General features: G+C 44.4%; 1 protein-coding gene across 3 annotated transcripts in view; it reads left to right on the forward strand.

The window, feature by feature from the left end:
• The window catches only part of KCND2 (potassium voltage-gated channel subfamily D member 2), a 433,086-nt gene that overhangs the window by 388,209 nt on the left and 20,189 nt on the right, over nucleotides 1–24,688 (forward strand). For all 3 annotated transcript variants that reach the window (XM_073328186.1, XM_073328184.1, XM_073328185.1), the window contains exon 3: nucleotides 6,453–6,615. In XM_073328186.1, coding sequence (XP_073184287.1) covers nucleotides 6,453–6,615 — 163 coding nt within the window. The remainder of the gene's footprint in view (nucleotides 1–6,452; nucleotides 6,616–24,688) is intronic.

The raw sequence follows: 24,688 nt of genomic DNA on the forward strand, positions 1-24,688 counted from the left end.
TTGTTTTTTCTATTAATTAACTCCATACATAGGATGAAGAGAAGTGGACTCAGCACACTGCCTTGTTTAAACCCTGCCATCATCTCACAACTCTCTGAAATTCTATGTGTTGTTACCACCATAGCTCTGGACCTCCATATGGCTCCTCTTATCATCTGCATTTCTTGAAGTCCCCTGTCAATCCCTCCATCTCAATAATTGAAATACCAACTCCCGCTGAACGAAGTCATATGGTTTCTCAAGATAAAAAAAAACTAAATACCAGTTAACCCATCCATTTATCATTCTTTCAAACTTCTTCTCTTTGCAAATACTGTGTCTATAACATTCCTTCCTTTCCTAAAGCCATTATGCTGCTCTCCTATATTTTGCTACACCTTGCACCTCAACCTTGCCTCCAAAACTCTCTTAAGGACTTTGAGGTTGATGAATCCGATGAAGTGAGCTGTAGCTCACGAAAGCTTATGCTCAAATAAATTTGTTAGTCTCTAAGGTGCCACAAGTACTCCTTTTCTTTTTGATGTAGCCACAGGTGTGTATAGAATGGACTTCCCTCTTGAACAGCCCCTTGCAAGTGTTCTTCCTTTGGTAAAGGTCAGTATGGGAGGATTGAGGTTTCTTAAATCCCTCAGAATTGCATCTTCCAACTTCATCTGTGGTCAGCTTCATGTTCTACTTCCTTTGACCTCAGCTCTATAGACCTTTTGTAAAAGCATACCTTCTTCTGCACAGTGTACATAACCCCACTATTGCAGTCATCCTGTTCTCAACTGGTACAAGACTGCAACTTGCCAGGAACTTCTACATATCTCCTCATTTGTGACAAAATCAAACCAATGGATGTTAAGAATACGCCATAACTTTCAAAACTGAAAACTGTTTAGTTTCCTTTCCTCAGCTGTTTTATAATGGTCATGTTTCTGCTCCATGTAACAGAGTTGATGTTACTACTGCATTGAATACTTGTATCTTAGTTATCACACAACATCACGCCACCCAAACAAAGTCCTTTGAAGATATTGAAATGCCATTCATGCAAGACTGATCCGATGTGTGACTTCTTCAGATATAGAACCTTCTGCTGTCAACTGACTACCAGACAGATAAAACTATCCACCCATTCAGTATAATTGCCATATACATGCAGCATCAGCAGGTCATTTCCATTTTATAGGATGCATGAATAGCTTTGGTTAATCACCACTGATATTAAATCCCATAGATTAAATCCCATAGATCCCATAGCAGCTCTTCCAGCATTAGCTATAGTTGGTCAGTAGTCAGTCCAAGTGAGGCAATATCATTCACATACTCGAGATCCTCTAATGATGAATCTTTAAATTTCCCACCTCCTGCTTTGGCCTCAGTCAGCTTTGTCATCAAATGGTCTATTAGAACATTAAGTAAGGTGACAGAACTCATCCATGCCATACTCCTGAGTCTACTGAAAACCAGTCTGCAATTAACAATCATTTACCTTCACACAGCTAAATGTAGCATGGTACAATTCTTCCACTAAGTACATTAAGTCCTCAGGCACACCATATGGGCATAAAAGTATCCACTGAGTCAAAATCGGCTATAATCTATAAACACGATGAAACTTTCTTCTCTTGCTCTAGTCATTTTCAGTAACATTCCACAGAACATATATACCATGGATTCTAAATTGAGCTGTACAGAAACCACACTGGATGTGCAATTTAGGAACTTCATAGTCTCAAATACACATTTCTGGTTATGTCTTTCGGAGGCTTTCTGAATACACTGTGCCATACCATTCCACCATTGATTATGATCATTCTGACAGGCCCTCATGACTGCTCACTCAAGAATTGCTTTTCCTCTATTGCCCATTTCCTCTTCCATTCACTGACTTGATTCTGACCTTCCAGTTCATCCATTCTGCACCATGCCTCTTTTTTTCTCACCCATACTTTGATGGTATCATTTGTAATCCAGTATTGCTTTTTCATTGTCTTTAGTCCCAGTTGTTCTCCAGCTATCTGTGTGATAGAATCCCAGAAGAAAGCCCATGCTTCTTGTGTGTTAGACAGCTGGTAATGCAATATAGAATATTTGTTGGAAATTGCTACCTGTGTAATTATTAGCAGTTCATTCATCATGAAGCTTATCAACATTTACACGTTTCAACGCAGTAGATACCAGTCTTTGGAACTTTATTAAATGGAACATCATTGTTGCTGTTAGGAGTTGATTATCAGATTCCAGAGCAAGATCAGCACTCCTAAATATACATACATCTTGTTCCAAACTAGAGTGTGATCCAAGGCTGTATTGTTACCCAATGGATATTGAAATGTATACTTATAGCAGTTCTTGTGCTGAAACCAGGTAGACATTAAAAATAGTTCATGTGTGGAAGTAAATTCTAATAGATTAAAATAATTATCTGGTCTCTCCTCCGGTAAGCTGTGTGGTCCCAGTACAAATTCAAATCCAGTTCTATCATGGCCAATTCTCATGCTCATATCTTCTAAGTTGGCAATATGAAGTCAGGATCACATACTACATACAACGTCCTCTAACCTGGTATAAAAACCATCCTTTTCAGCATCAGGCCTTGTGTCATGTTGAGCATATCCACTAATAACTACCATACATCCTCCATTCAAACTCAAAATGGTGGCTATCAGACATAGAGAATAGGCCTGCCAAGTCAGTTGTGCAGATTGCGCCACAGGGACAAAATCAAAGCAACACCAGTGTGCCCTTCAGGTGTGTCATTAGGCATGCAACAATTGAAAGGTCTGACTGCTACAAGTCAGAGTTGTGCTGTCAGTGTTTAAATTCCACCGTGTCTCTTGCATGCCACATACAACAGTCACCCTTTCCAGTTCTTCAGCCAAGAGAGTCCTTTTTCCAACAGCTGTTAATGATCAGACATTCCGTGGTCCATCCTCAGATACTGATGTTGCTTCAGAAGGTGACATATCATCTTTGTCAGGTGCTTCCCTCCCATTTCTGTTTATGGAAGAATCATCATCATACAGTGTGACTCCTCTGCATGCAGTAGAAGATTTAGATGCATCCTGAAGCTTGGTTCCATTGTGAGTAGTAGACAAAACTGCCGAAGCAGATAAAGCAGATGAAATTGCTAACGTTGTATGTTGTACGTGTTTTTCTTCTGCATGTCAAAGCTAGAGACGTTTTACAGGGATGGCTTGCCAAGCCATTGCCCAACCCTTCCACTTTATCTGGGCTTGGGACCAGCACTAGGAACAAAGACATTGTGGTGTGGTTATTACAAGTATAATTGAATGTAAAATTTGGCCCTCCATCTGGAACTTAGTTAACTATTTTGTTGATGCATATACCAGAATAGAAACCAGGTCCCATAGGAGAGGAGACCTAAACAGAATAAATGTAGGAAAACCTTTAGTTTTGTCACAAAACTGAGCAGCTATGATTCTGACTACCCACAGGGTTGATTAAGAAGCTGTCGTTTCTCCATACTACTCTTCTGAATATAAGTGCACTTTAACATCTTCAGCACAGTGTTTCTCAGCAGGAGAAAACTTAAATTAGACAAGTTACTGCCTGTCAAGGTTCCTTCCCCACTCTGAACTCTAGGGCACAGATGTGGGGACCTGCATGAAGAGACCCCCTAAGCTTATTGCTACCAGCTTAGGTTAAAACTTCCCCAGGGCACAAAGTCTTTGCCCTTGGATTAGGTAAAACACTGCCATCACCAAGTGTTTTAGACAAAGAACAGGGAAAGGACCACTTGGAGTCTATTCCCCCAAAATATTCCCCCAAGCCCTACAACTCCTTTCCTGGGGAAGGCTCGATAATAATATCCTCACCAATTGGTACAGGTGAACACAGACCCAAACCCTTGGATCTTAAGAACAATGAAAAATCAATCAGGTTCTTAAAGGAAGAATTTTATTTAAAGAAAAGGTATAAGAATCACCTCTGTAAAATCAGGATGGTAAATACTTTACAGGGTAATCAGATTCAAAACATAGAGAATCCCTCTAGGCAAAACCTTAAGTTACAAAAAGACACAAAAACAGGAATACACATTCCCTCCAGCACAGTGAATTTACAAGCCAAAACAAAGAAAAACTTAATGCATTTTCTAGCTAGGTTACTTACTAACTTTACAGGAGTTGAAGGGCTTGCATCCTTGATCTGTTCCCGGCAAAGGTATCACCCAGACAGTCAGACAAAAGCCTTTCCCCCCACACACACACACTCCAAGATTTGAAAGTATCTTGTCCCCTCATTGGTCATTTTGGGTCAGGTGCCAGCGAGGTTAGCTGAGCTTCTTAACCCTTTACAGGTGAAGGGATTTTGCCTCTGGCCAGGAGGGATTTTATAGCACTGTATACAGAAAGGTGGTTACCCTTCCCTTTATATTTATGACACTGCCATGCGCAAATTAGAGCTATCAGTAAGGTGGAGGCTATTATTAACACTAACTAAGGGCCAAATAAGATTATAGTTGGAAAATGTTTCATTGTTTTTCCTTATTCAAGTAGAAATAGGAAAGGTAGTCAGAACTGGGATACTTTATAGCTGAAGTTAAATCCAGCTCTTTACTGTCATTTAATACAACAGACACAGAGAAACATTTTCACTATACAAACAATCCTAAACATTTTATTTCCAAATTTTATATAACACTTTTGAAATGCGATAGAAAAATATCATCCTGTGTCACAGCCTGGGAATATATACATGGCTACTAAAATATTGGAGGCTGACTGGCCTAGAATCCTTGCTACCATTAACATCAAACTGCAGTAAACTTTCACAAACATACAATTATATTACGAACAGAGTGTTTTATTCTGCAACAAATGCAAACAAAAATGGAACCAGAACTGCCTTCTGACTGTCCAAAATGATCCATTAGTGACAATGGGAGCTTCTAGGTGCTTTGCACTTTTGCAAATCAAGCTGTTTATTTAGGGGCCTAATGTGGATTTAGAAACCTAATTTTAAGCACCATCTTGAAATTTTAGATCATGCATAAGTATAAATGATTCTTTCTAAATATATAAATATGTAGTCTACCTGATGTGTTTGGGTTGTGTTGTATTGGGGGGAAATATAAAGATTATACCCCCAACAGGTGTAAGGTAGGTGGTGGAGACACCTGTATTGTGAGATACAGTTGCTAATGTAATGGAAAGTGTGGGTCTCTCGCTGGTCTCTTTCCTGTCCTAAGATATCCTGCTCCTCACACCATCCGCATGTAGTCTTTAAAAGATAGAACCCATCCTATACTACTCTTTCTGCCCATCTCTGCAGGGTCCGTATTGGTGTCACTAGTTTTTAGCAAATGTGATTAACAAAACTAAAACTACAGTAGGTGTTTTAGTATCTATCCGTGTGACACACTGTTTTACATGTTGTTCTGGCCAGGTCTTGTAAAGCCACTAAACAGTTCTTTTTAGATAAAATAAGTATGGTCATTGCCATCATTACATAGGTTGTTCCAGGCTATAGTATCACCTGCTTCCTTGATTCCCTCCATTAGCACTTCATTTCAACCCTATAAAGTCAAGCCCTCCTCCTCCTCCTCACCTTAAAGGCTACTGAATCTTGCCCTGACACATACCTCTGCTCTCATTTCTACTGTTATCCCCTCCTGCTCCCTATGCCCTGCCCCCACCTCTGTGTTACTCATCCCTTCATCTCCTTCTCTCATTCTTGTGTTCGGACCTGCCACATGCCTAGAAGAGTCTCCCTGTTTTCACCCACTTCTCTCTTATCCTTCAAATCCCTGTGTAAAACATGTTTTATTCTCATCAAAGCAACTCCCAAACATTGCATCTCCTGCAGTGTTATCCTACATCTTGCTTTTGTGTTCGGTCTTGTCCTATATCGACTGTAAGATCTTTGGGATTGGGAGTGTGTCTTACCTATGTTGTGTAACATGCTATGCAAATTTACAGTCCTATGTAAATGTTTAATAGTAATTAATAACCCAACCAATTAAAAAGCAAATGTAACTTAAAGATATTTAGCTTATTCTTGAACTCAGTAGCATTTAGTTACACATTTTGCCCATACAACAAACTACTGAGTGTAGAGAACAGAGTCCTCTTTATAAGCTGTCAGTTGAAATTCCTCTAGATAATTCTTAATGTCACTGTATTCCTCCTTTACTAGAAAATCAGTATCTAGCATCAAAAAGAGGTGTCTGCAAGTCCCAGCAAGTCTGTGGATTGACAGGAGGTTTGAAGGAATGAAAAAAATATTTAGCTCCAGATCTAGGAACTGTGTTGACTTAAGCACTAAATTAAAATGGAAATGATACACATACATACAGCACATAGACATACAGATAAATGTATATGTGTATGAAATGTTCTTTGCAAATTATAGTAAAAAATAGTTTCTAGCTAGTTTGACTTTAAATCTGATACTTAAGAGTAGTTAATGTTTTTAAATAGATTTTGTTTTCTTTAACCCAGGTATGGTGACATGGTGCCGAAGACAATAGCTGGGAAGATATTTGGTTCAATATGTTCCCTGAGTGGGGTCTTAGTCATTGCTCTGCCAGTTCCTGTAATTGTCTCCAACTTCAGTCGTATCTACCACCAGAATCAACGAGCAGACAAGCGCAGGGCACAAAAGGTGCGCTCTCACTTCCATCCCACACTCTTGATTTGGTGCAAAGTAGATAACAGATGGCTTTTTTATATGCTGTATGTCATCCAAGGGAGCATAATTTATTAATAGGAGGGCTGCTATACATGCATGACAGCAGGGGCACTAAGGCAAATTTACTAATTTTAAAGTACATTTCAAGTTTGTTTTTTTATGCTGAAATTGCTCCTTTCTTCTTCTTGGTAATATCCACAGATCCACGACAATGGGTACTTTAGCTTGCTTGCAGATTGGAGACAGAACCAGCCCTGTCAGCCACTGGAAGTAGGGAAGTGTCTTACCTCCTGATGTTCCCTCCAGGTTTCTCTGCCTCCACACTGGCCAGCGGCTCAGCCAGACCTCCCTGCAGATTTCTCAGGAAAATTCTAAATTTATTTCAAATTTCTAGACTAATAATTTGGTTCTTTCTGATTCCCAGCCATGTCCCAAGGCAGCATTTACTTTTGGGGACATTGTTCTGTCAGTTCTCCTTCCCTGGGGCATTTACTGCAGCTAGTGCTCCTGGAGGCTTCAAGGACAGAGATAAGCCAAGAAAAGGCAGAGACAAAAGAAAGGGTCTGTGTCTCATGCGCACCCACATTATAGAGTGTCTCGTTAAAGAATTCAGCCTGCACTGTGGGAAGAGTGCGGTTTCCCTCATAGTCCTGTCTGGGCCAGATCACCTCGCCCTACCCTTCCCTGGGTAGAATAGGAGCCAGGCAGGACTGGAGAGGCTGGCTGTGCTGAATAAGATGCAGCCCAGGCCCAGCGGGGTTACCATAGCCCTCTCCCCCAGCAGGAAAGGTGTCTGGCAGGATTGGACAAGAACTGGCTCCAGAACAAGCAGACATCCCCCAGGAGGGAGTGAAGCCAGAAGGGCAGAGCACCAGACAGAAGATTGTGTCTGTGTCCACATAGCCCGCACCACCAGCCAATGCTTAATTTGTAATAAAAGATGTGCTGGGGCTCATGCAATTAGGTGATAGGGCTCAAGCAATTTTTTTTTACTTTCATAACTGATGTGGAAGCCCAGAGGTGCTGGGGATATGAACTTCCAAGCCTAGAGGTGCCAGGGCTAAGCACCGGCAAACCCTGGCACAATTTAAGCACTGCCACCAGCCACACCTCTGACTGCGGGGCCTAACCACCTCCTCTCCATCTGTTTCCCAATGGGTCACGGATGGAGGCCTCCGGACACAACATGACTGAGACCTCCAGGGGAAACATGCCTACCTAGCTCATGTGAATTCCATTCAACAGAGAGGAATAGAGCTTCTAGGGAGCCCATTCTTGAGCTCCAGGCCAGTACCTTCCTTGAGAGATCCAGAAAGACCCCACGTATGGGAGGGGAGACAAATAAGCCCAGCCTCTTGGAGGACAGAGGTATCACTAGTCTCTCGAATATTTTCAGAGAAATCTATGTGTCCAATTTTACTTGAACAAGTGGCCTCTCCCTGTATAGGCGCTTTACAGGCATCCAAACCCAGGCAGGCATTGTCTCCGCTCCCTTCCTTGATCATGGAAACTCTGAGATCCGTTTCACACAGATACATGGGGCTTTGGTCTTTGGGATCAGATGCTGAAACAAATTGATTCCCAGCTGGTGATGCAATGGAAAACTTTATGGAAAGACGAGGAGATTCAATGTCATCAGAACAGTCACCTTATAGTTCTGGCTCCTACCATACTCTATAGAAAAGACCACAGAAACCATCAGGTGACATCAGACTACCACAACTAAATAAATTAACAATTTGGGACTGTCATCGGACACCCTAAGTGCCCCTCCAGGCTTTCACAAGCAATGTTAACACTTGGGTTGGGGAGGCAGATTCACATCTGTTTCACACAGGTACATGTGGTATTGGTATTTGGGATTAGATGCTGAGACAAATCAGTTCCCAGCTATCTTAGTGATTTGTAATGAGCATTACAGACCCCATACAGAGTTTAGGCTGAAGGGAGAAGAGATCCTTCCCTGCTTACCTGTAATCAGGCTGACCACACCCCCACACCGCTCCCAGAACTGCCAGTCCTGGAGACATGCACCCACAGCTGTGACCAATAAAGAAAATGAAGCCAGCTACAAAGGAGGGAGAGCAGAGAGGGAAGGGAAGTAGAAAGGGATAGCAGAAAAGTAACAATCCCGCACCAGGCTACCTCTAAGAAACTGACAGGGAGACAAAAGAAGATGTCAAGCCCTGGAATTTAAAGGCTGATAAACTCAATTTAGTGAATTCCTAATTTCAATAAGTTCCTAAAAGAGACTTGTCTTCAAAGCATTCCCATTTTAACCCTCCTTAGACAATTCGTATATTTTGCAGAGGGATGGCAGCATTTTTCTTTTTCCAACTTCAATCATTACTGTTCGTCCTACATGTGCTTCCAGGGTCTCTCGCCAGGATCAGGGCAGCGACAATATTGGCTTTAGGGAATAAGGAAATTGCTTCTCTTTTGACACACAATTTTTCTGATCAGGGTTCTGTGCAGAGAGAAAGATTATGGAAAAGCACTGGTTCCTGGAATATCTTGGATTCAGGACAAACAAACTCACATGGGATTGTCAGGGATATCAGTCTCAGAAGAATGTTAGCAGAAATATCTCACTCACCATAAGACATTTTGGTAGGCTGATGATCAACACCTTTGCATCTTGAAACAGTAAAGTACCCTATGGCCTCTCTGTGTGTGAGGACACAGGATAGGAGTTGGTGAATGGTATCTTGCAAAGCTGGGCAAGGTCACTGATATGTGTCTTACCAGCTATTACACCGTTCCCCAGGGCAGAAATGGGAGAGTGACAGTGACAACGTTTATGCCTTTCTGGATGTAGAGACTATGGCTCTCTGGCCTGATGAACCTAGTGTTGCATCTTTGGATGTCTCCGTCTCACAGAAGAGGTTTGCAATTGCAAGACCAGTCCTGCATCTGGGATCAGACAGGTTTAAAATGGATACTTGGATAAAGTGATTATTGCTGTCGTAAACCTCAGAAGAGAAGTCAACAAATAGAACATATTCTACTGGCTGATACAAAGACAATAGTTTAACTACCCTGTTAAATAAGTGAAACATAGCCTTGAGTTCTTCCGAGAGGATTTTACTGTGGGTGTATAAATGTCCAAATTAAAATGTAAAGTCTCTGTAATATGTTGTCAGCATGTTCAAGAAAAGGAAGTTTTGTACAATTATCAACCCTAAACACTTTTTTTAGAGCATCAATCTTACTCCAATGCTGCAAGGTGATAGAGCATAAGAAAATAAAAATGGCCTTACTGGACTAGACCAATGGTCCATCGAGTCCAGTGTCCTGTCTTTCAAAGTGGCCAGTGCCAGATGCTTCAGAGAGAATGAACAGAAAAGGGCAATTATCAGTTGATTCATTCCCCATTATCCATTCCCAGCTTCTGGAATTCTGAGTTTTAGGGTTAGTTTCTGACCATCTTGGTTAATAGCCATTGATGGACCTATCCTCCATGAACTTATCTAATTCTTTGTTGAACGCAGTTATAGTTTTCACTTTCACAATATCTCCTGGCAATAAGTTCCACAGGTTGACTATGTGTTGTGTGAAGAAGTACTTCAGTATGTTTATTTTAAACCAGTTGTCTAATAATTTCATTGGGTGATTCCTGGTTCTTGTGTTACGTGAATGGGCATATAACACTTCCCCATTCGCTTTCTCCACAGCATTCATGATTTTATAGATCTCTATCATATCTCCCATTAGTCATCTCTTTTCTAGACTGAACAATCCCAGTCTTTTTAATCTCTCCTCGTATAAAAACTGTTCCATATTCCTAATCATTTTGTTGCCCTTCTCTGTACCTTTTCCATTTCTAAAATACCTTTTCTGAGGTGGAGCACCCACAACTGCATGCAGTATTCAAGGTGTGGGTGTGGCATGGATTATGTAGTGACACTGTGATATTTTCTCTCTTATTATCTATCCCTTTCCTAATCGTTCCTAACATTCTCTTAATTTTTTTGATTGCCACTGCACATTGAGCAGCTCTTTTCAGAGATTTATCCACAATGACTCCAAGATCGCTTTCTTGAGTGATAACAGCTAATTTAGACCCCAACATTTTGTATGTATAGTTGGGATTATGTTTTCCAGTGTGCATTACTTTGCATTTACCAGCATTGAATTTCATCTGCCATTTTTTCTCCTGGTCACCCAGTTTTGTGAGATCCCTTTTTAATTCTTCACAGTCAGCTTTAGATTTAACTATCTTGAGTAATTTAGTATCATCTGCAAACTTTTCCAAATTATTTATGAATATTTTGAACAGCACAGGTCCCAGTACAGAGCCTTGGGGGAACCCCACTATTAACAACTTTACATTGTGAAAACTGACCGTTTATTCCTACTCTTTGTTTCCTATCTTTTAACTGATCCATGAGAGGAATTTGCTTAAGACTCTTTGGTGAGGGAGCTTGTCAAAGGCTTTGTGGAAGTCACAGTACACTATATCAACTGGATCACCTCTGTCCACATGCTTGTTGACCCCCTCAAAGAATTCTAATAGATTGGTGAGGTATGATTTCCCTTTAAAAGATCCATGTTGACTCTTCCCCAACACATCAGCTTCATGTGTCTAATAATTATGTTCTTTACTATAGTTCAACCTATTTGCCTGGTTCTGAAGTGAGGTTTGCCAGCCTGTAATTGCCAGGATTGCTTCTCGAGCCTTTTTTAAAAATCAGCATTACATTAGCTATCCTCCAGTCATCTGGTACAGAGGCTGATTTAAGTGATAGGTTATATACCACAGTTAGTAGTTCTGCAATTTGATATTTGAGTTCCTTCAGAACTCTTGGGTGAATACCATCTTATTCTGGTGACTTATTACTGTTTAATTTATCAATTTGTTCCAAAACCTCCTCTACTGACAATTCTTCCATTTTGTCATTTTAAAAAAATGGCTCTGGTTTGGGAATCTCCCTCATGTGCTCTGCAGTGAAGACAGAAGCAAAGAATTCATTTAGACACTCTGCAACAGCCTTGTCTTCCATGAGTACTCCTTTAACACCTTGATCATCCAGTGACCCAACTGATTATGTGGCAGGTTTCCTGTTTCTGATGTACTTAAAACATTTTTTGCTGTTAGTTTTTGTGTCTTTTGCTAGTTGCTCTTCAAATTCCTTTTTGGACTGCCTTATTATTCTTATACACTTGATTTGCCTAGGTTTATGCTTCTTTCCATTTCCAAATCAGTAGGATTTGACTTCCAATTTTTTAGATGCCTTTTTGCCTCTAGAGTAACAGCCGTGTTAGTCTGTGTTCGCAAAAAGAAAAGGAGTACTTGTGGCACCTTAAATTGGTTAGTCTCTAAGGTGCCACAAGTACTCCTTTTCTTTTTGCCTCTAATCACCTCTTCTTGTCTGCTGTTTAGCCATGGTAGCATTTTTTTGGTCCTCTTACTGTTTTTTTATTTGGGGTCTACAAGCATGACCTTGGACCTTCATTCTTCTCCTTATAGCACTACCCAGACTGAGTCCCTCCAGGAGGTGTCGTTATACTTCCTATCCATTAGAGTAGGTCACTCAATGGCTATGTTCTCCAATCAGATGAGTTTAGTTTAAATGGGAGCTTTCTCCAATAGGATACAGTATTGTACTTTTAATTCAGAAAGGTAGTCCTCTCATAACTGTCATAACATTCATTCCCTAAGTAAATTCAAGAAATGTTCATCCTTTGCTTAAGCATTGAGGTCCAGTCCTTAGGAGCACTGACAGGCTCAGGGCAGAGTAGTCATCTTTCCTGCATTAAGATATATTAGACAGCTACATGGCCATCAATACATAAATTCACCAAAGTCTGCGTATTGGTCATCCAATCGTAGCCAACGGGAAAGGTAGAAGAGATATTAATATATTATCTATTTCATTTTTGACGTCTACTTTAAAATAATGATCCTGCTTCCCACCCTGAATGCACACTGCTATTAAAATCCCATTGTAGCGAGTCTGTGGACCTTAGCATGAATAAGAACAGTAAAATGTATCTGAACCTATGTGAAAATTTCCTTTATTCAAGTAATAAGGTCCACAGATATGACCCACCCCGGAGATCAGTGTATCATCCAGAATACAGAAATTGACATCTGAAAACTTGAGTTTCATAGGCAGAATTTACCATGTTCTGCCGTAGAAGAAATGGTTTTGCTTTTTCTTCAGAGTATATTTACTGCAATCTGTAATGTAGGAAAGTAGATTTGAATTATCCTGGCTGCGAAACTTACCTCAACTGGAGGGAACTTCAGAAGGCATTCCCCTGCTGCCAGTGACTGACAGGTATAGTTCTGCCCCAAAGCTGGAAGCAGGCTGAACTACCCATTGTACCTGATCTATAGACTATATTACTTAAAGGACATTTTCAGTTAGGCACAGGTTTTCCTGTTCCATACTTTCGGGGTATCATGGGTTGAATGTTAACAGTTGTTTATAATAATACTATACGCTTCTCTTTTCTGTGGACCCAGTGTTTCTCCCTAAATGCCCTCCCCATTTTCCATCCCCTCTTTTGCTTCACCTTTTCTATAGCTATCCATGAGTCCCTGTGCTATGTTTAATGTTCTCTCAGCCAAGGAAATCTGAGGCCTTGTCTACACTAAAGGGAAAAGTCTATCTAAGCTACACAATTTGAGTTACGTGAAGTAGCTTAGATCTACTTACCATGGGGTCCACACTACGCGACATTGATGGAAGACACTCTCCCCATACTCTTCTCGATCAGCTGGAGTACAGGAGTTGACGGGAGAGCTATCAGTGGTTGATTTAGCAGGTCTTCACTAGACTGCTAAATCAACCGCCGATGCATCAATCGCCACAGCGTCAATCCTCTGGTAAGTGTAGACAAGCCCTGAAAGTAGCTCCTTCAGTGTCTATCAACACTGGTCCCTAGATATATAGAGGAGTCCTTAATTGCCAATCTCAATGAGCACTTTCCCCCAGAAGAGCTTTTCATGATTCCTTCATAACGTCCAAAGAATTAACTGGTACCATAAATTAAGTGTGTGGTCTTTCATGTGATCATGATCTGATCAGGCTTTTACACTTTTATATAGCAACTTTTATCCTGAAGGTTGGCTGATCTCTTATTTTACTAACTGATTGTGTACATAATGTATCTATCTGTCAAGTTATGAATAACTTTAGATATTACTGAAGTACAACTAGCTCTATAAAGTGCAACAACTGCTTAACAGCACCTGGCAGCTCAGGGAGAGCATTTCCATTAGGGCATAATGCCGGCTAACATAGTTTAAAACTTAAGTGAAATGTTAACTTCAGTGAGGTTAGAGAGATATAACTGATGTTATAATTCAGCCCAGATTTTTGAATGTAGTACTAAAGTATGTTAAGCTTGTGCTCAGTGAGCAATTATCTATAGAACCACCATTTTTAAATGCAGAATATTGATTTGAATATATTATTGAAAAGAAAGGTAGTAGGACTGAAGAAATCTCTGGATCTTATTCAATTCCAGATCCACTGACTGTACAAAGTAAACAACACTTCCTTCTTTACTAAGTGTTGGTGGCATTTAAATTCTCTTCACCAATCTAAAGTAAATTATGTGCAATTACTGGAAAACAATAAAGCAAAGCAAGAAATATTGGCCTGAACTCTGTTAGATATAAGTGTAAATTACACTTATACCCACTGTAAGGCCCCTTTACACTACCAGAACAGTGTAAAGGGCCCTTAGTGGAACTGAGAATTCAGGTCATTTAGTCCATTGTTCTTGAATCCACAAAACATATTAAGGCAGTGATACTCACCCCTCAATGGTTCAGGAGCCAAATTAGCAATCAACATTACCCCAGAGAGCACAGTAGTGTGAATTCATTGTTTCATTTACTGTTTACAATTGATACTAATAACATAATAAAAGTATCCTGATTCTAATAATTGAATCACAGTGTTTTAATATCATGTGCTGCAAACAGCCGCAGGAGACACATTAAAGAGCCACTTGCAGCTCGCAAGCCTCAACATGAGTATCACTGCATTAAGGTATTGTTCTTATCTTTACATTAGAAGACCATGAAGGTACAGACGAAACACCAGCTAGAGAATTTGTACTGTTTCCATAGCGATAAGAAGAGAGGTAACTATCTTGGTGGCCAGCAGAATAGACACAACACTATTAATGTTGCATTTTGTGCTATTGAAAAAGCTCATTTAAATGGACCAAATGTATCTCTTGGTAAATCTGCTAGAGCTAATTTCCAGTAAAGCATAAGAAGCTTCCATTTTGCAGAGTTCCTACCATGGAATAATAATATTACTATGTTTTGTGCTGGTGCTACATCTAAACATTTATGGAAATTGGGGGACTAATCTATAAATGTAAATTCAAAAGCCAGAAGAAAAGCAAAGAGCTCAAAAGAGATGTATGGAACCTTTATCATTATGGAGGAAGAAGTTGGACACCCATAAAAATGTGAGCTGATGGTCCATTTGTTGGAAAGTTTAAGATAGAAGACTATGGTGGAATTTTACCAAAGCAGCTAAAAGAACCTTCCTAGTTCAGATATTTTTTACTGTCCCCAAAGATTGCAAAAATTCACAGAGCGCTTCTACTGCTGCAGCCATATTTACAAAACTTCAGTATTCTAGGGACTAAGGGAAGAAATGGAAAGTTTCACAATAAAGAGGATGGTTTTCTGTGGAAGAGTTTAGTCCTCTTTTTTTCCAGGCACTGCTGCTCAAAAGGAGAGTTGGATGGGGTTTGTGTTGGCTACAAAAAGGAGTATCTGACAAAACGTTCTGGTGACAGGCACTAATGGAAAAATGTTGTCTTCTCTTCCTCTTGTGACATACAGAAACCATTCATTCTCCACCTGGCACCTCTCGGGGACTAAACTTATGTTATACTTCTATTAAGTTGCATCAGTGCACTCTGTCAAAAACAGCCAAATATAAACATCTCAAAACAGTTCCTTTTTGGCAGCATATTATATGATCACTGGTGCTGTGACACTTTTAAAAAGAAGCAGCAGGATTAATTACTAGAACAACCAGCAGTATTTATTGGACACGCATTTGCTTGGAAATCCACGTGGAAATGAAGAGAGCATGGTATGAAACAAAACTGCCCCCCATTCCTTCGCCTAAAACCTAGCACCAGGGATTCTCTATTCCATAGAGTGTCGGCACTAATGCCCTCTCAGTGTCAGAGGGGCAGGAGAAAAATACAGAGGAGCCACCGTTCTCTCCTTTCTGTGAATTACGTGGCACTGCAGACATATTTTCCTACCCTGCACACTCTATAGTAGATGGAAGTGTATGATCCCATTTTTGGGAACCACTCTTTTCTGTGGCAGTCTCCTCTTACTCTTCTCAGTTCCTTCTTCATGCAGAAGACATGCTGTGAACTTCTGTGCTCAGACTCTTCTCACTCAAGCTCACACTTACCAACCCAACACCACTTAGAAATCTTCTCAGATATTGGTTGGCAAACAAAATCTATTTTGTTTCACATTTCCCAGGAAGATTGAGTATGGCAGCTGGAAGGCCGTTGCCCTGACAAAGAGAGGGAACACAGATGAAGGATTAGTTTTTAACATTTTGAGCTGAATATCTTCCCTCAAAGGTCCAAACCAAAAGATCTGAATTTTTAAAAGGGGGGTTTACATGGAACCTGCCTGAGTGATTTATACAAGCAGTTCCCTCAAAGAACATTGTAATGGACTTGAGGACTAGAAGCTATGACATTTATTATTGTTGTTATTTTATTTGTATTATCTTAGCACATAGGAGCTCCAGTCATAAAGTTCCCCTCAACCCCCAATGACACCCAGCATTTGACAGCATTCAGAGCTACCGAAAGTGGACATTCCCCTACCATAGTCCATATGCCCATAACCACCTTTGAATGCATCTTGTTATTAAAAAAAACCCCTATCATAACAAATGTATGTAATTTTCCTGTCCTTGGATGTAGGATTTTTTGTTTTTGTTTAAATAACAAAGACACTTTCTCCTATTTTTACAAAGACACAAAAGTGTGGAAGAATTTAGGGCATCAAGTTTCAGAGTGGAACTTAGATTTTATTTTGTTTTTTATCTATACTAGCAACCAGCAATTTATAGAACTGGTCTTGAATAAGCATATCTTCCATTCTGATAGTTTTGCAGCCTTTTCTTAGACAATGAAATTATTCAGCCTCCTCCATGAGAATTTATTGCATAATGTACAGTGCTTACAATCCTTTGGCTGGCCTAAGCCTTTATTAATTCAGTTGTGGGGAGGGTGTGAAGCCACCAGAAGCAAGTGAACTAGTTATCTCTTAGGATCTGATCCGAAGTCCATTAAATGCAATGAATGGACTTCCATTCACTTCAGTGGGCTCGTGATCAGGCCCCCTGCAAGGAGCATTTTCGAGAAGTTAAAACATTAGAATGAAAGTCAGGATATCTGATTTCTGGCTCTGTCACAGATTTGCTGTGCAATCTTGGGCTCTCCAGTCTATCTTGCCACCCATGCAAGTTGGACTTAGTGATAAATGATCACTTACACCAAAAATCACAAAATATTCAGGTTGCTTCCGGTCCCAAGAGACCAGTCACTCACCCCAGATCAATTTGTACCTCAGATCTTACACGAAAGACAATGCCTGTAGCTAGTCCTGTAATTAACTAAATGTTTATTAACTAGGAAAAAGAAATAAGAGTTATTTACAGGTTAAAGCAAGCAATCATGTATACAGTCTGTGATTCAAAAGATGACAGATATGTAGTAATATGTCAGCATTGAATTTCTTTTTAGGGCTTAACCTAGGTTGACCCTGGGGATCTCTGCTTCCTGTTTCTCAATGCCAGCCTTTGTAAGAATCCAAACAAAGATGATAAATCTTCATGTTAGCTATTTTTATTTCCCTCTTCCAGCATTCAAACCAATGAGATAAGGCCTTCTGCACGTACTGTCCTTGGGTAGAAGGGGCAATCAATAAAGCTTTTGTCCTACAATGGCCCACTTAATTTTTGATAGTCCTCACAGATGGGCAGGGAGAGCAAGTCTTCCCATGTGACTTCACAAGTTCAGAGCAGGATTTTTACACTTATAAAACAAACTTATATTTTACCTAGTAGCATGGAATACAGACATTACAAGTAAGATTAAAGGATGCAGCAACTTACAAGCATTTCATATAGTCTAAATACTTAATACATTCTTATAAGACTAATACCTCTTTTGAACAGAATTAACATACAGGTGAGCTGGTTTGGTTTTCAGCTATGAGTTTCAGTTCTTATAAAATGCCTGTGTCCTTGGCCAGAGCTGGCACTTGGTTTACCAGCATCAGACCTGTAATTATGTGTCACATGCTGCAAGCAGAATTGTCTCCATAGCTCCTTTCCACTCTATTTCTCGGATTCCTTGGATGGCTGCTGAGAAGACTCTCTCTCCCTTTGGAAGTATGTGGCAGAAAAAGAAGAATAAGTTCATTCCTCAAAACTGATCCAGATCATGATTGGAGAAGATATTTGGCTAATGCAGTGACCCTGTTGTCTTTCCCCATACACACTATTCCAGGATCATATTATACTAGCAGGAGTAAACAAACAGCTTTATTCTGTAATGTCATAGGAGTTGGAGAAGAACTATTCCCCTATTTTGTGAGAACTTCAACCTAGTAATTATTGAGAATGGAAAAAGTCATATTACCTCAAAACAAAACATTGAACTCTCTCTTCTACTGCAGTAGCTCAAAGCTCTTCACTTGAGCTTATATTCTACAGCTGAAATTCAGGTTTGCTAAATCATTGCTCTGCACTTGGCTTTAGGAACCAGAAATCCGTGGATTGAGCATGAGGACAAAGTCAAGCACCCTTTGGTATACAGGGAACCAGTCATAAAAATTCCTGCAGGAATTGTACTGAGGACTCCACACTTTCCAGGAAGCCAACAAAGCGAAGACTATTCTGGAACTTCTGCTTTCTGTATTATTGATCTTGAGAGTCTTTTCTTTAAACATAGGATATCCCCTCTATTGTTGGCTTCCCACTGTTCAGTCTACACTATGTGACTCAATAGTTCAAACTGACAATTTTACCAGAAATGTCTTAAGGAAGCTCAATCATCTTCCATCCATCATCCTCCACCTACAGACCAGCACCTCCTCTGGACAGCTACCAGAGACTGGTCATACTGGATTCCTGGGAAGTGGGCAAACATAAGCCTGCACACGGCTAAAGGACCCTCCCCCAGCCTATGGGGAGGATCCACTGAGCCCGGGACTCAAATAATTACTGGGGGAGGGGTGGGGAGGAACAGAAAAAACAACAAGAACATGGTGTGATGGTCAAAGGGTCAAAAGTCGGGAACCGGAAAGGAACACCGAGCAGAGAACCTTGGACAGCACCCACTGCTCCTTGAAGGTGTCAAGGGAGCCAGCGGACGCTGCCCAGAGGAACTCTGCCTAGATACGAGAGTGGATAGAGGAACGGAAATAGGACCCACAGTCACAGAGAATCCCTTCAGCCAACATCCTCTCCCTGTTGTTAGAGATGGCCACTTTGGCCATCGCTTGGAGAAGGTTGGCGAGGCGGTCCCATGACTTTGTGGGGCCACAGATAGGGTGTGCATATAAGAAAAGGTCGGGGGAGAAGTTCAGCATCAGTAGGTCTAGGAGGAGCCAGAAAAGGGACTGCAACCTGGTGTACTCAAGGTAGACATGCACCAGTGTCTCCCTCACGCCACAAAAGGGACAGGTATCGGGGACGGGTGAACCATGCCAGGTACATGTCCATGCTCATGGCTCCATGCAGGAGCCGCCAACCCATATCCCCAGTGGGCCATGGGACCAAGGTGGAATATAGGCTGGCCCACTGAGGTTTCTCACCCTCAATAGGTGGCAGTAGATCCAGCCAGTTAGTATCAGGGCGAGACACGAGGGTGAGGATATGGAGAGTATGGAGCATGAGTGTGTACATATGTGCCCTTAAAAAGAAAAGGAGTACTTGTGGCACCTTAGAGACTAACAAATTTATTAGAGCATTCTTATTATGCTCTAATAAATTTGTTAGTTTCTAAGGTGCCACAAGTATTCCTTTTTTTTTTTTTGCGGATACAGACTAACATGGCTGCTACTCTGAAATATGTGCCCTTGGCGCAGTTTGAAAGTGAACTGGCTATAGGTCACACAGCCGGCTCTAGGTGTGTGGGTGGGATGGCTGGGGGGACTCATGGGTCAAGGGCCCTATGAACAGATCTGGAGGGCCTGGGGTGTGGGGTGGGCGAGGAGCACTGTCCCGCAGGACCCGCTTGAGGTAAGCCCGAGAAGCAGGCGATAAAGCTGCCCTCACCTTCTGAAATATACACTGGGGAATTCAAAGGGTGTAGAGCCCCATGTGCTGAGCGAGCAACAGGGGATCCACCCAGACTCCCCGTTTGTAGTCCAGGAGGGCTTCGATTCTGGTGACTCCTGCCAGAACCAGCCTCTGGTGCACCAAGGGGGACTCTGCCACCTGCACACCGAGTTGGGGATTGTGTAGCAGAGGCTCCACGTGAAGATCTATCCCCTCAGCAGCTGCCATGGACCTGGTTGCTGATACCAGCTTCCAGGTCCGGAGAAGGTCCTGGTAGATGACCAGCAGCTCAAAGAGGTCTCACAGAAGACCTCTCAAATGGAGATAAAGGAGCTGCTGGTGATATCGGAGCCCTCAGAAGCGGCGCAGGAAGGCACGAGCCAGCGTGCTCCATGCCGGGCTACCTGCACTATAAAGAAGTCTCTGCAGGGCCTGGAGGTGGAAGACACAGATTTGAGTGCGAGGGCAATTCAGGCCCTGTCCTCCTTCCTCCAGGGGGAGACTCAAGACACCTGCAGAGACCCAGTGCAGTCCTGACCAAAAGAACTCCAGAACTACTTCTGAAGGTAGGCCAGGAAACCTGGGGCCGGGATCAGGGTGTTGAGCTGGTGCCAGAGCATGGACAGGACTAGCTGATTGAGCACCACTGCCCTCCCCCACAGGGAAAGGCACTGAAGTAGTCCTGTCCACCTCCACAGCTGCTCAAACACCCTGCCCTCCAAATCTTGCCAGTTCTTCAGAGGAGAAGGATGCGTGGTAATAAGGTAAACACCGAGATGGCGCAGTGGACCTGCGCTCCATCGAATGGCCTGAAGCGTGGGTGGGAGGGTGCTCGCCTGCCACCCATCCCCAACCACCAGGTCAGAGCTCTTGACACAATTGACCCGGGTGGAGGAAGCCACCAAGTATATGGCCTGGCAAGCCTCCACCCATGCCAGGTCACCCAGGTCTTGAACCATGAGGAGCACGTCATCGGCGTTTGCTGACAGGATCAGCCACAACTCTGGCTCACAGAGCACCAACCCTGTCAACCTCCTATGGAGGAGATGAAGGAAGGGCTCGATGGCCAGAGTGTACAGCTTGCCTGACAGTGGGCAGCCCTGATGCACCCTTCGCCTGAAGCTGACCAGTGCGGTCAGGGTTCAGTAGCGCTTGCCCAAACACTCTGTGGAGGTATACAGCACCTGGAGAAAACCCACAAACTGGGATCTGAAGCCGAATGCCCACAAAGTTCCCAGGAGATATCCATGGTCCACCCTGTCGAATGCCTTCTCCTAGTCCAGAGACAGGAGGGCAAACAACAGACCATCACTACACTCGAGCTCTAAGAGGTCCCGGTCCAGATATATATTATCAAAGATGGTGCGGCCTGGGACAGTGTAGGTCTGGTTAGGGTGGACCACGTCCGACAGCACAGACCCCAGCCGCAGTGAGATGGCTTTCACTACGACTTTGTAGTCCGTGCTGAGGAGGAAGACGGGATGCCAGTTCTGAAGACTGTGGAGGTCCCCCTTCTTTGGAAGCAAGGCGAGCACAGCCCGCCTTCATGACAGAGGGAGGACCATGCTCCCCAAGAACTCAGCCCAGACAGCAACAAGGTCCGGACCAAGACACACAGTAGAACTCCACAGTCAGCCCGTCCATGCCCGGAGATTTATTAGTGGACATGGGACGGAGGGCTTCTGAGAACTTGGCAAGAGTGAGAGGTAGCTCCAGCTGGTCCCGGTCGCCTGCGCTGACTGTCGGGAGTCCATCCCAGAGCACTCTGCAGGCTTTGCTGTTGGTCTGATCCGGGGAGAAAAGAGCAGCGTAGAAGGCCCTGGCCCTTCCACACATCTCCTCCAGATCCGTGACGGGGGCACCATCCTCTGCCAAAAGACAGGTCACGTGCTTCTTAGCCCCCATGTTTTTCTCCAGGGCACAGAAAAAGCAGGAGCCACAATCCATCTCCCGAAGGAGACGGATACGGGATCGAACAAATGTGCCACAGCCCAATGGTCCTCAAAGGCTCAGAGCTCCTCCCACTTCTCCTGGCACGCTCCACAGAGGGATGAATCCCCGGGGATGGTGGCCAGACACCTCTCCAGGTCCAAGACCTCCCACTCCAGCTGCTCTATCCCTACATCCCTCTGCCAGCTGGCCCCCCAGGTGTAGTTGTGACAGAAGAGCCAGGCACGCACCTTCCCCACATCCCACCAGTGCTGCGGTGAAGGAAAGACACATCTCTGCCCTCCCCAGGACAGCCAAAACTCCCAGAAGGATGCCACAAAGCCTACATCCTCCAGCAGGCTATTGTTAAAGTGCCAATAGGCCGGCCCCAGCCTCTCCAAAGTCAGAGAGGCTTTCACAGCCACCAGATGGTGGTCAGAGAACAGGGCTGGCTGGATGCTGGAGGAGGGGGCCTGCAAGAGGTGACAGCGAGATAAATAAATGTGATCCAACTGGGAGTGGCGCGACCAATCTGCTTCCACCCAGACATAAGTAAAAGTAAACTCATCGGCCAGGTGGTGGTAGCAGCAGACTTCCACCAGGGAGTGATGGTCTATGTTCTCCTGGACGACGTTTGTGGTGGTGGGCACTGCTCGGTCCCTGAGTGGTCCTGCTCTTCGGGGTGGTGATGAAATCCCCGCCCAGGACCAGGCACTCATGAGGATCCAAGGAGCTGAGGAAGGCGGACGCCTGGTGAAAAAAACTTACCCGCTCCAGGCCCGATGTCACGGCGTAGACGTTGACAAGGTTCAACGTCAGCCCCTCCACCCGGGCCCAGAGGAGCAGTAGGCGACCCAGCACAACCACGGCAGCCCCCAGCACTTTGGGCAATAGGTTGGGAGAGAACCGGGTGGCCACTCCAGCAGTACTAACTGTGAGGCAGCTAAAATACACCCTGTCCCGCCACTCCAGCTGCCAGTGAGCTTAAGTGGCTGGATCTGTATGGGTCTCCTGCAGGAAAACCACAGAGTACGCCCCGTCCCGAAGAAAGAAGAGCACCTGGCACCTGTGGAGACCCATTCTACAGCCCCAGGTGTTTAGTGTGGCAAAGGTGATCGGCACCATAATGAGGGCTGAGGAGGAACGCTAACGGCCTCCGTTGGACCCTGCAGCAATCCGTGGCCGACCCTGAAAGCCATCAGGGAGTCACGAAAGCTGCGGGCACACTGGTAGGCCATAGCGTCCTGCCTCCCAGTCCCTTTACTCTCCCCCAAAATGGCCCTTATGGCCCGGAGGATGCGACGGAAGTCCCCCCCAGCACTGGAGAGTGAGCTGCACCTTATTCTGGGAGACACAAGTGTCCAGGAGAAAGATGCGCAGCTCGTCTCGCAACGCATTGGGGCTGGGGTCGCAGAACTCTGGGCACCCTCCAGCCAGATTCCCACGACATCCTCATGGCCTACTGAGACGGGCAGCCAGGAGCAGACCCTCGGCATGGTGCCCGTTCTGCCGGTGCCACACAGTCCATCTCAGACCCCGGCACAGGAGTGGGGGATGGAGGGAAAACAGCAGCCCTAAGGGGTCGGGTGAGGGGAACACAAAAACCGCCCCCTGAGGGCTATCAAACGGAAAGGGAAATGACACGACGCAGGGGACAGCAATAACATGGGGGGAAGGGGAGAAGCAGGAACAGCATCAGGGACAGGAACGGGACCAGGATCAGAGATGGGGGCAGGATCAGAGATGGGGCAGAGCTGAGACTGGGAGCCCTGGCAGCCAAGCTACTGGGGTGTGGCACCTGTCCACTGGGCACGGGGGTCGAGGGAACAGAAACGGGAAGAGGGGCCTCAGTGATGCCGGGTTCGGGTGCCATAACACATCCATGGCATTAGGGAGCGGGATATCTGTAGTCAGGCTCCCGACTGGAAGGGAAGGCAGCTGCCCTGCATTGGTAGGGGGTGTACCCAGTGCCTTGAAGCCCGGCTGCTCAGCACCGGCCGTTACCTCAGTGGGCTTGGCAGCCATGAGTGGAGTGCCATCCGCAACTGGGCAGGTGGACGAACCCAGGGGCACCACCAAAGTATGAGCAGTAGCAGTGGTCAGGGGGATGGGAGAGTGGAGAAGAGGGGGCAGTGTAAAGGAACCACTGCTCAGATCGAGGTCAGACCCAGGGCCTCGATCGCCTCAAAAATGGAGTGGAAGTCCCCACCCACTATCCCAGGGTCCTCCCTGCCAGCAACCGAGTCAGCACTCGCCTCAGTACCGCTGGGGAGTGCAGTATGACAAGGGGGCAGGGGGGCTCCATCTGAGGCCCCTACAAGGAGGGACTCCAGAAGGGGGCCGATACTGCCCCCTGTTGCTGCCACGACTTCCCCAGCTGCCTCTAGTTGGTGGGCCCTATCGGGGGTGCGACAAAAGGCTCTGCAGCAGCGGCCCCCGTCCACATCGAGGGGGAGGTGCTGAGCCCGTGCCTTCTGCTTGTCTCACTTCCCCTGGACAAGGACCCAGAGGGCTGGTGAGCAGGGGTAGGGCCAAGGGGGCAAGGACGATGGTACCAGAGGTTGGGGAGGTAATAGGGGGGGCAGCGTGGGGAAAGGAAAGCTCCCCCTGGGGCAGGCCCTCTGTGGCTTTGCTGCCCTCTCTTCCACAGGCCCTGCTGAACTACATATGATGGAGGTGGGACCCGCCTGCTCTTTTGGGTGCAACGGGGGGCTACCCCCATGGCCCAAGTGGAGGCAGTGGCAGGCTGGGGGGGAGTAGGGATGACTACTGGTGCTTGATAACTAGGGTCGCTGGCGGTGACAGGG

Source organism: Lepidochelys kempii, chromosome 1 (genome assembly GCF_965140265.1).
Source record: "Lepidochelys kempii isolate rLepKem1 chromosome 1, rLepKem1.hap2, whole genome shotgun sequence".
In the NCBI taxonomy this organism is placed as follows: domain Eukaryota; kingdom Metazoa; phylum Chordata; order Testudines; family Cheloniidae; genus Lepidochelys; species Lepidochelys kempii.